This window comes from Babylonia areolata, chromosome 35 (genome assembly GCF_041734735.1).
Source record: "Babylonia areolata isolate BAREFJ2019XMU chromosome 35, ASM4173473v1, whole genome shotgun sequence".
NCBI lineage: Eukaryota > Metazoa > Mollusca > Gastropoda > Neogastropoda > Buccinidae > Babylonia > Babylonia areolata.
Window position 1 is genome coordinate 16,042,057 of NC_134910.1, and position 15,913 is coordinate 16,057,969.

General features: G+C 46.5%; 1 protein-coding gene across 1 annotated transcript; it reads left to right on the forward strand.

Moving 5' to 3' along the window:
• Window positions 1-1,482: 1,482 nt before the first annotated feature.
• Window positions 1,483-15,528, forward strand: LOC143277986 (expansin-YoaJ-like). The gene is made up of 9 exons (XM_076582999.1): window positions 1,483-1,547; window positions 1,689-1,848; window positions 2,968-3,139; window positions 3,919-3,977; window positions 4,846-4,995; window positions 7,306-7,399; window positions 9,139-9,283; window positions 15,178-15,353; window positions 15,518-15,528. The coding sequence occupies exons 1-9, from the start codon at window positions 1,483-1,485 to the stop codon at window positions 15,526-15,528; spliced, it is 1,032 nt and encodes a 343-aa protein (XP_076439114.1).
• Window positions 15,529-15,913: the final 385 nt, after the last annotated feature.

The window sequence follows — 15,913 nt, forward strand, 5'->3', positions numbered from 1 at the left end:
TGACATGTCTGTGACCTGTGTGTGACCTGTGACCTGTGGTGTGACCTGTGGTGGGATCCATGACCCTGACCTGTGGTCTGAACTGTGACATGTCTGTGACCTGTGGTGGGACCCATGACCTGTGACCTATGTGTGACCTGTGGTTTGACCTGTGACCTGTGGTGTGTCAGGGTGGAGCGGGGTGTACACGGAGGTCAGTGTGTGGAACGCGGGGCTGTCGGGCAGAATGTGTGTGGAGCACGTGCTGCCCGTCACCTGTGGCTGGGAGCTGGACATCCGCTTTGACCCCGCCATTGACCGCCTGGACGTGAGTGTGGGAAGGAGGGAGGGAGTGGGGGTAGGAGGGGAGAGAGAGTGTGGCTGGGTGCGTGGGTGTAAGGGGTGGGGGGGAAGAGTGTAGGTGTCGAGGGTTGAGAGTGAGTGAGGGTGTGTGTTATCTCTGTCTCTATTTTTCTGTCAATGCATGCATGGATATTTGGATGTGTCTATGTGTGGATGAATGGATGGCAGATGGATGGATGGATGGATCTCTTATGCATAGACATGCACGCACACACACACTCAGAGCGCATATAATTTCCCGCGTTTTTCTTCAAATGCCCAAATGGCCGTAAAGGGCCTTTAACCCTTTTTTACCCTTTTTGAACAACACCTCCCCACCCCACCAATCTCCCGTCCACAGATCTGGAGAGGCACAGTGACCACTACGACCATGGACGGGTCAGCCAACATCTTCAGGGTGGTCAACAAAAACTATAACTTCGAGCTGACCAACAACCCCGAGTGCTTCGACTTCAACGGCTACAAGAGCTACAACCACGGGCCGAAGGTGTGGGGCCGCTTCGCCAGACTCTGTGACGACAACAAGTGGGTTGACGTCACTGGGTCTTCCTCCTCTGGCGTCACTAAAACCACCACCCCCATCCCCGCTACCACCACCACCACCACCGCCACCACTTCAGTGGCGTCTGTCCCGACCACTTCCAGTCCTTCTGGTGGTGATCCTGACAGTGAGTGTTTACATGGGGCTGGGGTTCGAGTCTGGTGGGCTTTTGTTTGTTTTGTTTGTTGTTTTGTTTTGCTGTGTTTTGTTTTTTGGGGCGGTGGAACGGGTGCATTAGATGGCAAGTGTCTTTTTTTCATTTCTGTTTTCGTTTGTTTTCTAGTTGTGAGTATATTGCTGTAGTTATCGTAGCAATTTTGTTTTAACAGGTTTTTTTAATTCATTGTCGTGATATCAGAAGACGATCTCTCTCTCGCGCGCGTGTGTGTGCGTGCATGAGTGTGTGTGTATGTGTGTGAATTATCTGTGACCTGTGATCTTTGTCTAACTTATGATCATTTTGTGTGACCTGTGATTTGTATGTGACCTGTAGTGTGACCTACGACATGAGAGCTGTGGTGCGTCAGGAAGACTAATCTTTGACCTTTGTGTGACCTGTGACCTGTGGTATTTCAGGATCTGTGACCTGTGTGTGACCTATGACCTATGACCTGTGGTATATCAAGGAGACTGTGACCTGTAATGTGACCGCCGACCGTGACCTGTGAGTGACCTATGACTTATGGCCTGTGGTGTGTCAGGAAGACTGTGCCTTATGTGTGACCTACGACCGGTGTCACCTGTGACCTGTGGTGTGTCAGGCAGACTGTGATCTGTGACCCGTGACCTGTGTGTGTGACCTAAGACCTGTGAGCTGTGGTGTGTCAGGGTGGAGCGGGGTGTACACGGAGGTCAGTGTGTGGAACGCGGGGCTGTCGGGCAGACTGTGTGTGGAGCACGTGCTGCCCGTCACCTGTGGCTGGGAGCTGGACATCCGCTTTGACCCCGCCATTGACCGCCTGGACGTGAGTGTGGGAAGGAGGGACGGGGTGGGGGTAGAAGGGGAAGGAAGCGGGGAGAGAGAGAGAGTATGTGTGTGGCGGGGGGGGGGGGGGGTGGAGTTCCACAGAGATCAGTTTTAGGACGAATTTTATTTTCAGTTTATATTTTAAATCTTCCTTTGCATGTTTCTTCACCTTGCGACCTTTTTGCTGACGATACTACTCTTCACAACAAAGACCCAAAAATGCCAATACACAGAGCACCAGTTTACAAAAAGATGTAGATCACTTTGTTGAATGGATTGATTGAAATCATATGGTCCTTCAGCCTCAAAAATCCAAGTGCATGTTAGTTACAACACAACAAAAAATGACACAACATGCAACATAAATTAAATGCAACAATGTCTTTAATAAAGTGCTTGAAGAAGTTGATTTTCATAAACTGGGCTAAACATAGGCAATAATCAACATACACAACACTTATCTTGTTTATACTTATATACAACCGAACTGCTTAAAACCTCTGAAAGGATTGAACTGACGTTCTGTCAAACTAATACTTCTTAAACCCATGTCTCTTCAAATCAGTTACAAAGAACTCAACATTCTACCCTTTAATATAAGATGTCACTTCATTAATTAATCTTGCATGAAATAATGAAAAAAAAGAAGAAAAATGTCATCACTTACCTATTCGGATAGTAAGTTATGGAATGAAATCCCCGATTATTACACAGACAAAAATGAAAAGGTCATCCTCTAAAAATAAAATAAAAATAAAAAAGCTTACCGCGAGTTTTAGTTGAACATTTATGAACAGATAACGTTTATTATGTATTTTAATTGAAAGCAATGAATCTCTCTCTCTCTCTCTCTCTCTCTCTCTCTCTCTCTCTCTCTCTCTCTCTCTCTCTCTCTCTCTCTCTCTTCGTCTGTCAGTCTGTCTGTCTGTCTGTCTCTCTGTCTGTCTGTCATCTTTACAATGGCGGAAGGAGAGGACCGGGTCCCGCCTTCCTATGCCGAGCTGTAGACACAGTAGATATAACTGCACCGCTCAGATGGTCGTAAAAGGCCTTTAACCTTTTTTTTTCAACCTGTTTGAACCCACCCACCCACCCACCCATCCCCCCGCCTACACAGATCTGGAGAGGCACAGTGACCACAACGACCACGGACGGGTCAGCCAACATCTTCAGGGTGGTCAACAAAAACTATAACTTCGAGCTGACCAACAACCCCGAGTGCTTCGACTTCAACGGCTACAAGAGCTACAACCACGGGCCGAAGGTGTGGGGCCGCTTCGCCAGACTCTGTGACGACAACAAGTGGGTTGACGTCACTGGGTCTTCCTCCTCTGGCGTCACCAAAACCACCACCCCCATCCCCGCTACCACCACCACCACCACCGCCACCACTTCAGTGGCGTCTGTCCCGACCACTCCCAGTTCTTCTGGAGGTGATCCTGACAGTGAGTGTTTACATGGGGCTGGGGTTCGAGTCTGTTGGGCTTTTGGTTTATTTTTGACTGTAAACAAAGTGAGTCTGTGTTATAACCCAGAGTTCAGTCGTCAGTGTGTCAGTGTGTGTGTGTGTGTGTGTTAAACTTTAATAAATTCTTTTTCTCTGGAAATACGTTCTGTCTCTGCCAATACCAAATTTGGATCAAACAAAGTGGGAAAACATCTTTACAGTCGTACCAATAATAGGTTGTAAGTCTTCCGGATTATGCCACATTTCCGGATCATGAACGTTTATTTTACTGAGTGTCCTGATCAAAAACAAAAATTATAAGCAGGCTCTTCCCAGTTGCCGGAACGTTGTTTGGGATTGAAGACGGCATCACATTGTTTTTCTTCTTTGCATCTGATTGAAAAGAAATACAAATTCTGGAGAGAAAAAAACAACATACAGTGACCATTGGTGTGACTATTGCCTATGGATATTCTAAAGTGATACTGGGTTAACTAGAGGACAGGTTAGTTTGAAATTAACTTTATGTTATATGATGGATGTAACATTCTGTGTGTGTGTGTGTGTGTGTGTGTGTGTGTGTGTGTGTGTGTGTATGTGTGTGTGTGTGTTCACGTGCAGTGACAGGCAGAGTGAACCAAGGCATGCTGGATCTCTACCTCAACACGTACAGTGGAGATGTGAGTTGTTTGTTTTCGTTTTGTGTGTGTTTTTCTTTGTTTTCCACTTTCTTCTCTTTTTTCCAAGAAGTGCGAACGATATGTGATGCGGCAGCACAAACTTGTGTGTGCACGTGTGTGTGTGTGTGTGTGTGTGTGTGTGTGTGTGTGTGTTGTTTGCTTTTTAATTTGGTTTTTAGATTTTTTTCTGTTTTGTGTGTGCGTGTGCGCGCGCGCATGGGTACGTGTGTGCATGTGCGCTTGCGTGGTGTGTATGCGCGTGCGTGAGTCTGTATGTGTGTCCGTACCTGTGTGTGTGTGTGTGTGTGTGTGTGTGTGTGTGTGTGTGTGTGCTCACGTACGTTCATGCAGCAGTGTGATTGTGTGGAGCCATGCTTGTTTCTGCAAATGTCTTCTGGTCAGCTGTGAGGAAGCTGCACGGAGGATGAACCAACAGCCAGTTCTGTGACATTCCTACACACCTGAACTTCTCCTGCACTTCAGAATCCTCATTCCAAGGCACTTAGTTGGAGTGCTCTCTTCAGGACACCTTTGAAGATCTCATTTCTGGGCACTTACCCAAAATGCACTGCTCACGGCACAAACTTAAATGTTCCAGGGTACTTACTTGTGATGCTCGTTCTAGGGCAGTTATTTATAACGCTTGTTCCAGGGCACTTAGCTCTAATGCTCGTTCAATGGTACTCTCTCAAAACACTCGTTCCAGGACATTTATTTGTTATGCTCATTCTGTTGAACTTAGTTATAATGCTTGTTCCAGGGCACTTGTTTTTAATGCTCATTCCATGGCACTTAGTTATAATGCTCGTTCCAGGTCACTTATTTGTAATGCTCATTCCAGGGCACTTATTCATAATGCTTGCTCCAGGGCACTTACTACGGGGAAGGCCAGGAGGGCACGTGCACATATCATCAGACAGAGTTCCCGGCTGTAGGATTATCCAATGAAATTGACGCTTTGGCCGCGCTCAATTACGTCAGCTGGCATAACTCCAAGGCTTGCGGAATGTGCTTCAAGGTAAGGCTGGAGTTCTTGGTATGACACGTATCTGTCAGAGGTGTCGAATGGAATTTGGTGTCTACTATGTGGTGTATGATTCCCACCTTCACACTTCATTTCACTTCAACACAAATTTTAACGGTTACAGATTTTGGTTTTCATATCAAATTTATTTTGCAAACTGACAGTAAAGCCGTGCATATTCTGCACCCTGTTCTTTTATTCAATTAAAGTGTATGCCTGCGTGTTTGACTGTCTGTCTCAAAATCTTTATACTTCTGTTTTTCTGTCTTAAGACAGTCAGAGATATTGTGTAATGTATCATTTTTTCTTTAGATTCATGCGGTATTCAAATGCCACAGGAAACCAGGAATCTGTGTTGCTCCAACCACCCGTTTCCGAAAAAAATAAAAATGAATAAATAGATATTCAAGAAATTATTATTTTTTAATATATATATATATATATATATATATATATATATATATATATATATATATATATATATATATATATATATAACAATAGAAAAAAGGAAGACAAAACAGTTTCTTTGATGCCCGACCGGTTTCGACCACGTGTCTTTGTCAAGGGCGTTTACTGGAATGTCAAAATGGAACACACACACAACAAAAACACCAAAAACAAACAGGTTAACAAAACTCATAAACAAACTGCAACCAGAGCATGCAACATGAATAGCACAGTGTGAAGTGTTGCGTGGGGAAGAGGAAGAGAGGCTGGTGAGTAAAGTAGTCAGAGAAGACGAGAGGGGTCAACAAAAATAGACAGGCAGATAATAGGAGAGGGGGAAAGAAAGAGAGACTGAGAGGGGGGGTGGGGGGTAGGGAGGGAGAAGAGACTGTGAGGGTGAAGGAGAGAGAGGGAAAGACAGAGAGAGACAGACAGAGAGAGAGAGTGGGGGGAGAGAAAGAAGGAGAGAGGGCGAGAGACAGACGGACAGAGAGATGGCAGACAATGAGAGAGAGAGAGAGAGGAGATGGAGAATGAGGGAAAGACAAAGAAGAGAGAGGGGGGGGGGGGGAGAGAGGGGGAGAAAGAGGGAGAGACAGACGGACAGAGAAGAAGACGGAAGAGAGAAGGCAGACACTGATAGAGACAGAGAGAGAGAGAGAGAGAGATCCCTCTATCGTTGTCATCACCACCCCACAAAGGCCGGGGCAGATGGCAGAATCTTTCCTACCATGGTGAGGAAACCCAACCACAGGAACCCCCTTTGATGGCTATTTGTCCCGAATGTTCAGCCCGTGAGGTGCCACTGTTTTCAGTCTGTCCATCCACTTTTTTCTCTGGTTTGTCTGACTGTGTGAAGTTCCCTGAATATGTTCCATGATGATGCATTTCATGTCAGTGATTGTATGGTTGGATTGGTTGAAGTGGCGTGTGACTAGGGTGCCTGTGTGTTGTTTGATGTGATTGCGGTGCATGTAGAATCTTGTCTTGAGAGTGTTCTTTGTTGCTCTTATATGTTGTGCTTGCTTGCATTTGTCACAGAACAGTAGATAATTGATGTTGCTGCTGTCGCACGTTACGTGTTGTTTGATTTTGAATGTTTCGTGTGTAGTGTCACTAGTGAATGTGTCTGTTTCCTGCATGTGATCCTTGCAAATGACGCACCTTTTGTGGCACCCTGGGGCTTCTTGGTCAGGAGTGGGCAGTCTGGTAGGCATCAGCAGGGAGCGGAGGTTCCTACACTTGCGCTCCCCCACCACAGGGACAGAAGAAGATGCCTGGCGCATGCGAGCGCTTGTATGGAGAACTGAATCCTGCAGTTCAGCCAGCCACTGACGCAGTGGGAGAGAGAGAGGGGTGGGGGGGTTAATGATGATGTTAATGACAATGACGTCGACAACGATGATGATGATGATGATGTCAGGTGACGATGATGATGATGATGTCAGGTGACGATGATGATGACGATGATGATAATGATGACGATGACAGGTGACGATGATGATGATGATGATGATGATGTCAGGTGACGATGATGATGATGATGACGGTGATGACGGTGATGATGATGTCAGGTGACGATGATGATGACGATGATGATGATGATGTCAGGTGACGATGATGATGATGATGTCAGGTGACTATGATGATGATGATGATGACGGTGATGACGGTGATGATGATGACAGGTGACGATGATGATGATGATGACGACGATGATAATGATGACGATGACAGGTGACGATGATGATGATGATGATGATGTCAGGTGACGATGATGATGATGATGATGACGGTGATGACGATGACAGGTGACGATGATGATGATGATGATGATGATGATGATGATGACAGGTGACGGGAAAAGGAGTGGGAGCAGGGAACGACCCGCTGAATGGAGAATACATCGTGTTCGTCAAGGACCTGTGTCCTGGCTGTGGTGAACCTGGTCAGTATCTCTCTCTCTCTCTCTCTCTCTCTCTCTCTCTCTCTCTCTCTCTCTCTCTCTCTCTCTCTCTCTCTCTCTCTCTGTCTGTCTGTCTGTCTCCCTCTCTCTCTGTCACACACATAAACGCGCACACACTCTCTCTCTCCCTTCTCACATATACACGCACGCGCACTGCAAATACACACACACACACACACACACACACACACACACACACATGCACACACACGTTCGCACATGAACACACACACACACACACACACAGAGTACACAATCGGCTACAATAAAAGCACTGCATCTAACACTGTCATAACCACCCTCGTTACCACCACCAAAAACCTCTACATTTCACCACTAATATGTTTTTTTTTTAAAAGGAACATGAATGTAGCGACGCGCTCTCCCTGGGGGAGAGCAGCCCTAATTTCACACAGAAAAATCTGTTTTGACAGAAAAAAAAAATATAAATACAATACAAATGCCGATATGAATACCAGCAACGTCGACAACCGCTGCAACGATGCCAGTGAAGGAATTAGACGGACGATGATGATGATAGAATTAGACAGATGATGATGATGATGATGACGACGACGATGAAGCCAATTAAAGTTGTCTCTATTGGGACAGCGATTCAGTAAGTAAAATAATGATGATTATAATAACGATAACAATGGCAATGATACTTACTAGGCGAAGAGAAAGTGGGATATCATGATCACTTTAAAAATGCAGTTTTGTTGCTGAAATCTTAAACTACATGAAATGCAGTAAAATGAAGAAAAGAAAGGATGAAGAATAATATAGAAACATAGATGATATTCAAAAAATCAGTAATCGAGACAACACCAACTGGAGCTGAACAGCGAACAGGCCCAAAAGTTGACCATCAGCCTAGCAGTACTGGGCCTGCCCTCACTGTGGACAACTGTGGCCTGCCCTCACTGTGGACAACTGTGGCCTGCCCTCACTGTGGACAACTGTGGCCTGCCCTCACTGTGGACAACTGTGGCCTACCCTCACTGTGGACAACTGTGGTCTGCCCTCACTGTGGACAACTGTGGTCTGCCCTCACTGTGGACAACTGTGGTCTGCCCTCACTGTGGACAAACAACTGTGGCCTGCCCTCACTGTGGACAAACAACTGTGACCTGGCCTGTCCTCACTGTGGACAACTGTGGCCTGCCCTCACTGTGGACAAAGAACTGTGGCCTGGCCTGCCCTCACTGTGGACAACTGTGGCCTGCCCTCACTGTGGACAAACAACTGTGGCCTGCCCTGCCCTCACTGTGGACAAACAACTGTGGCCTGGCCTGCCCTCACTGTGGACAAACAACTGTGGCCTGCCCTGCCCTCACTGTGGACAAACAACTGTGGCCTGCCCTCACTGTGGACAAACAACTGTGGCCTGCCCTCACTGTGGACAAACAACTGTGGCCTGCCCTGCCCTCACTGTGGACAACTGTGGCCTGCCCTCACTGTGGACAAACAACTGTGGCCTGGCCTGCCCTCACTGTGGACAACTGTGGCCTGCCCTCACTGTGGACAAACAACTGTGGCCTGGCCTGCCCTCACTGTGGACAACTGTGCACGTTGCCGTTCGGGCTGTAATCACACCATGGGACATTGATGCCTTTGTCAAAATCGATCGACATCCATGACAGTGCTGATGATAATAGCAATGGCTATGCACGGTGTGTGTGTGTGTGTGTGTGTGTGTGTGTGTGTGTGTGTGGCAGGAAGTGTGGACTTTGCTCTGAACGGGGACGGTCGCTGGGACATTGAGATCCAGGCGGTGCAGTGTCCGGTGGCCAACAACAAGCTGCAGTACTCCTTCCAGGGTTCGAACCCCTGGTACCTCAAACTGCAAGTCAGCAACTACAGGTCTGAGCCTCCTTACCTCTCTCTGTTTCACTGACCCCATCCTTTCTCTGTCATTTCCCCATCCTTTCTCTGTCTTTCCCCATCCTTTCTCTGTCTTTCCCCATCCTTTCTCTTTCTTTCCCCATCCTTTCTCTGTCTTTCCCCATCCTTTCTCTGTCTTTCCCCATCCTTTGTCTTTCCCCCATCCTTTCCCTTCCCCCATCCTTTCTGTCTTTCCCCCATCCTTTCCCTTTCCCCATCCTTTCTCTGTCTTTCCCCCATCCTCTCTCTTTCCCCATCCTCTCTCTGTCTTTCCCCCATCCTTTCTCTGTCTTTCCCCCATCCTTTCTCTGTCTTTCCCCATCCTTTCCCTTTCCCCATCCTTTCTCTGTCTTTCCCCATCCTTTCTCTGTCTTTTTCCCATCCCGTCTCTCTCTCTTTCCCCCATCCTCTCTCTATCTTTCTCCATCCTCTCTCTGTCTTTCTCCATCCTTTCTCTGTCTTTCTCCATCCTTTCTCTGTCTTTCTCCATCCTCTCTCTGTCTTTCTCCATCCTTTCTCTGTCTTTTCCCATCCTTTCTCTGTCTTTCTCCATCCTTTCTCTGTCTTTTCCCATCCTTTCTCTGTCTTTCCCCTTTCCATTCTCTCTTTCCATCTCTGTCTTTCTCCATCCTCTTTCTGTCTTTTCCCATCCTCTCTCTGTCTTTTCCTATCCTCTCTCTGTCTTTCCCCATCCTCTCTCTGTCTTTCCCCATCCTTTCTCTGTCTTTCCCCATCCTTTCTCTGTCTTTCCCCATCCTCTCTCTGTCTTTCCCCCATCCTTTCTCTGTCTTTCCCCCATCCTTTCTCTGTCTTCCCCCATCCTTTCTGTCTTTCCCCTTCCTTTCCCTTTCCCCATCCTTTCTCTGTCTTTCCCCATCCTCTCTCTGTCTTTCCCCCATCCTTTCTCTGTCTTTCCCCCATCCTTTCTCTGTCTTCCCCCATCCTTTCTGTCTTTCCCCTTCCTTTCCCTTTCCCCATCCTTTCTCTGTCTTTCCCCCATCCTCTCTCTGTCTTTCCCCATCCTCTCTCTGTCTTTCCCCCATCCTTTCTCTGTCTTTCCCCCATCCTTTCTCTGTCTTTCCCCATCCTTTCCCTTTCCCCATCCTTTCTCTGTCTTTCCCCATCCTTTCTCTGTCTTTTTCCCATCCCGTCTCTCTCTCTTTCCCCCATCCTCTCTCTATCTTTCTCCATCCTCTCTCTGTCTTTCTCCATCCTTTCTCTGTCTTTCTCCATCCTTTCTCTGTCTTTCTCCATCCTCTCTCTGTCTTTCTCCATCCTTTCTCTGTCTTTTCCCATCCTTTCTCTGTCTTTCTCCATCCTTTCTCTGTCTTTTCCCATCCTTTCTCTGTTTTTCCCCTTTCCATTCTCTCTTTCCATCTCTGTCTTTCTCCATCCTCTTTCTGTCTTTTCCCATCCTCTCTCTGTCTTTTCCCATCCTTTCTCTGTCTTTCTCCATCCTTTCTCTGTCTTTCTTCATCCTCTCTCTGTCTTTCTCCATCCTTTCTCTGTCTTTTCCCATCCTTTCTCTGTCTTTCTCCATCCTTTCTCTGTCTTTTCCCATCCTTTCTCTGTCTTTCCCCTTTCCATTCTCTCTTTCCATCTCTGTCTTTCTCCATCCTCTTTCTGTCTTTTCCCATCCTCTCTCTGTCTTTCCCCATCCTCTTTCTGTCTTTTCCCCATCATTTCGCTGTTTGTCCCCATTCATTCTCTTTCCCTCTCTGTCTTTCCCCATCCTCTCTCTGTCTTTCCCCATCCTTTCTCTGTCTTTCCCCATCCTCTGTCTTTCCCCATCCTTTCTCTGTCTTTCCCCATCCTTTCTCTGTCTTTCCCCATCCTTTCCCTTTCCCCATCCTTTCTCTGTCTTTCCCCATCCTTTCCCTTTCCCCATCCTTTCTCTGTCTTTCCCCATCCTTTCTCTGTCTTTCCCCATCCTTTCCCTTTCCCCATCCTTTCTCTGTCTTTTTCCCATCCCCTCTCTCTCTCTTTCCCCCATCCTCTCTATCTTTCTCCATCCTCTCTCTGTCTTTTCGCATTCTTTCTCTGTCTTTCCCCATCCTTTCTCTGTCTTTCCCCTATCCTTTCTCTTTCCCCATCCTTTCTCTGTCTTTTCCCCATCCTTTCTCTGTCTTTCTCCATCCTTTCTCTGTCTTTTCCCATCCTTTCTCTGTTTTTCCCCTTTCCATTCTCTCTTTCCATCTCTGTCTTTCTCCATCCTCTTTCTGTCTTTTCCCATCCTCTCTCTGTCTTTTCCCATCCTTTCTCTGTCTTTCTCCATCCTTTCTCTGTCTTTCTTCATCCTCTCTCTGTCTTTCTCCATCCTTTCTCTGTCTTTTCCCATCCTTTCTCTGTCTTTCTCCATCCTTTCTCTGTCTTTTCCCATCCTTTCTCTGTCTTTCCCCTTTCCATTCTCTCTTTCCATCTCTGTCTTTCTCCATCCTCTTTCTGTCTTTTCCCATCCTCTCTCTGTCTTTCCCCATCCTCTTTCTGTCTTTTCCCCATCATTTCGCTGTTTGTCCCCATTCATTCTCTTTCCCTCTCTGTCTTTCCCCATCCTCTCTCTGTCTTTCCCCATTCTTTCTCTGTCTTTCCCCATCCTCTGTCTTTCCCCATCCTTTCTCTGTCTTTCCCCATCCTTTCTCTGTCTTTCCCCATCCTTTCCCTTTCCCCATCCTTTCTCTGTCTTTCCCCATCCTTTCTCTGTCTTTCCCCATCCTTTCTCTGTCTTTCCCCATCCTTTCCCTTTCCCCATCCTTTCCCTTTCCCCATCCTTTCTCTGTCTTTCCCCATCCTTTCCCTTTCCCCATCCTTTCTCTGTCTTTCCCCATCCTTTCCCTTTCCCCATCCTTTCTCTGTCTTTCCCCATCCTTTCCCTTTCCCCATCCTTTCTCTGTCTTTCCCCATCCTTTCTCTGTCTTTCCCCATCCTTTCCCTTTCCCCATCCTTTCTCTGTCTTTTTCCCATCCCCTCTCTCTCTCTTTCCCCCATCCTCTCTCTATCTTTCTCCATCCTCTCTCTGTCTTTCCCCTTTCCATTCTCTCTTTCCATCTCTGTCTTTTCCCATTCTTTCTCTGTCTTTCCCCATCCTCTCTCTGTCTTTCCCCATCCTCTCTCTGTCTTTCCCCCATCCTCTCTCTGTCTTTCCCCATCCTCTCTCTGTCTTTCCCCATCCTTTCTCTGTCTTTCCCCATCCTCTCTCTGTCTTTTCCTATCCTCTCTCTGTCTTTTCCTCATCCTTTCTCAGTCGATCGCCCCTTCCTCTCCACCCCCCTTCCCGTGTCTGCCTTCCACCATTGTGTGCTCTGTGTCTGGTTTGTAAGAGTGAGCTTTTACCTGCTGTAACGTTCTGAGGGCCATTTGGCCAGCAATAGTCCTTTCTTTCTTTTTCTGTTTTGTTTTTGTTTTTTGTTTGTTTGTTTTGATGTGAGACATGGTGGTGTTATTCATGTTTTTCTATCTCACAAAGAAGTCTATACTGTCCTACATGGAGATAATAAGCATGATAATAATGATGATGATACTACACACACAAAACAAGAAGAAGAGCCATACTTATAGGCCTATAGCAACGAATCTTGTCAGACAAATCAAAACACTTGCACGGCAGTCTTTCAACTTCATACTGAACACTTATAATCCATACTGGTGAAACAAAACAAAAAAGAATGAAAAGAAGAAAAAGGTACGAGACATAAGTAGAGCACAGTGCCTGCCCCCCCCCCCCCACCCCCACGCCCCCCCCCCTCACACACACACACACACAGCAACACACTTCACGTCACACACAGCCAGTTGCTGTCAGTCTGACACAGCAACACACTTCACGTCACACACAGCAACACACTTCACGTCACACACAGCCAGTTGCTGTCAGTCTGACACAGCAACACACTTCACGTCACACACAGCAACACACTTCACGTCACACACAGCAACACACTTCACGTCACACACAGCCAGTTGCCGTCAGTCTGACACAGCAACACACTTCACGTCACACACAGCCAGTTGCTGTCAGTCTGACACAGCAACACACTTCACGTCACACACAGCAACACACTTCATAAAATAAACGTTTTACAGTGAACGGTGACTTCACACATGTGAGGTTAATGTGTTAGTACACTAAACATTTCAACAACACTCTTCTGCTTTAACCTGACTTACCCTCATTCAAATGTATGTTTGTCTAACATCGTGCTACCTGTGTCGTCATCAACGTCTAACATCGTGCTGCCTGTGTCATCATCAATGTCTAACATCGTGCTGCCTGTGTCATCATCAGTGTCTAACATCGTGCTACCTGTGTCATCATCCATGTCTAACATCGTGCTACCTGTGTCATCATCAGTGTCTAACATCGTGCTGCCTGTGTCATCATCAGTGTCTAACATCGTGCTGCCTGTCATCATCAGTGTCTAACATCGTGCTGCCTGTGTCATCATCCATGTCTAACACCGTGCCACCTGTGTCATCATCAGTGTCTAACATAGTGCTACCTGTGTCATCATCAGTGTCTAACACCGTGCTACCTGTGTCATCATCAGTGTCTAACATCGTGCTACCTGTGTCATCATCAATGTCTATCATCGTGCTACCTGTGTCATCATCAATGTCTAACATCGTGCTACCTGTGTCATCATCAGTGTCTAACATCGTGCTACCTGTGTCATCATCAATGTCTAACATCGTGCTACCTGTGTCATCATCAATGTCTAACATCGTGCTGCCTGTGTCATCATCAGTGTCTAACATCGTGCTACCTGTGTCATCATCAACGTCTAACATCGTGCTGCCTGTGTCGTCATCAGTGTCTAACATCGTGCTGCCTCTGTCATCATCAATGTCTAACATCGTGCTACCTGTGTCATCATCAGTGTCTAACATCGTGCTACCTGTGTCATCATCAACGTCTAACATCGTGCTGCCTGTGTCATCATCCATGTCTAACATCATGCTACCTGTGTCATCATCAGTGTCTAACATCGTGCTACCTGTGTCATCATCAGTGTCTAACATCGTGCTACCTGTGTCATCATCAATGTCTAACATCGTGCTACCTGTGTCATCATCAGTGTCTAACATCGTGCTACCTGTGTCATCATCAGTGTCTAACATCGTGCTACCTGTGTCATCATCAGTGTCGAACATCGTGCTACCTGTGTCATCATCAGTGTCCAACATCGTGCTACCTGTGTCATCATCAGTGTCTAACATCGTGCTACCTGTGTTGTCATCAATGTCTAACATCGCGCTACCTGTGTCATCATCAATGTCTAACATCGTGCCACCTGTGTCATCATCAATGTCTAACATCGTGCCACCTGTGTCATCATCAATGTCTAACATCGTGCCACTTGTGTCATCACTGTCTAACACCGTGCTACCTGTGTCATCACTGTCTAACACCGTGCTACCTGTGTCATCACTGTCTAACACCGTGCTATCTGTGTCATCATCAATGTCTAACATCGTGCTACCTGTGTCATCAATGTCTAACATCGTGCTACCTGTGTCATCATCAATGTCTAACATCGTGCTACCTGTGTCATCATCAATGCCTAACATCGTGCCACTTGTGTCATCATCAATGTCTAACACCGTGCTACCTGTGTCATCATCACTGTCAAACACCGTGCTACCTGTGTCATCACTGTCTAACACCGTGCTACCTGTGTCATCATCAGTGTCTAACATCGTGCTACCTGTGTCATCATCAATGTCTAACATCGTGCTACCTGTGTCATCATCAATGTCTAACACTTTGCTACCTGTGTCATCATCAATCTCTAACATCGTGCTACCTGTGTCATCATCAATGTCTACCATCGTGCCACCTGTGTCATCATCAATGTCCCACCCTGTGCCCCGTGCAGACTGCCCCCTAACGAGGTGTCCATAAAGAAGAACGGGGTGTGGAGGACGATGACCAAGACCAGTGACGGGTACTGGACACTGAATGACGGGGTGGAGATGACCAACACCCTGGATATTCCTGTCCGCGTCACCGCCATCAATGGTGAACAGCTGGAAGACACCATTCCTCAGCTGGGTACAGTGCGCTTTCCTGTCTGTCTGTCTGTCTGTTCGTCTCTGCCTGTTTGTCTGTATGCCTGATAGATGTTTTGTCGTAAGTCACCATATGTTTTAATGACACGGCGAGCTTTTTTATTTTGTTGCACCCACTGTTCTGTAGTTTGTGCATTCGTGTTTCAGTGGAGGAATGATTTCTATGCGTTTACTATTCGTTTTGATACAGACAAATGTACTTTCTTTCACTGGACAGATAAGGGCAGAAAAAGATTCGCCGTGAAAAACAATTTCGATTTATTGATGAGCACAGAACGCCCGAAACCTCACATTGTCATTAAAGAATTTATTAGGGCTGCCAAGAATGGCCTCTTTACGAAAGATGGTGATGTTATTCCCTTGTATATTTCCTTTTATTCATAATATGCATGTCCCTATTAGAATATCTTAACAAATAGTGCCTACATTGAATAGACAAATCATCAAAAATCTGTGATTAAGCATTTCTTTCAGTTCATTTAAAGCGGGTTTTTCCCTCAGAATCTGTAGAAGAATCTCAGTGTCTGACCACATCGGGTGAAT

What these genes read in the sequence shown, in the direction of transcription:
- LOC143277986 (XM_076582999.1), top strand. Translation starts at nt 1,483, where the DNA reads ATGACCTATGACCTGTGGTATATCAAGGAGACTGTGACCTGTAATGTG. An exon ending in TCCTGGCTGTGGTGAACCTG is followed by an intron (nt 7,400 to 9,138) that starts GTCAGTATCTCT and finishes TGTGTGTGGCAG; the next exon opens with GAAGTGTGGACTTTGCTCTG. An exon ending in CTGCAAGTCAGCAACTACAG is followed by an intron (nt 9,284 to 15,177) that starts GTCTGAGCCTCC and finishes TGCCCCGTGCAG; the next exon opens with ACTGCCCCCTAACGAGGTGT.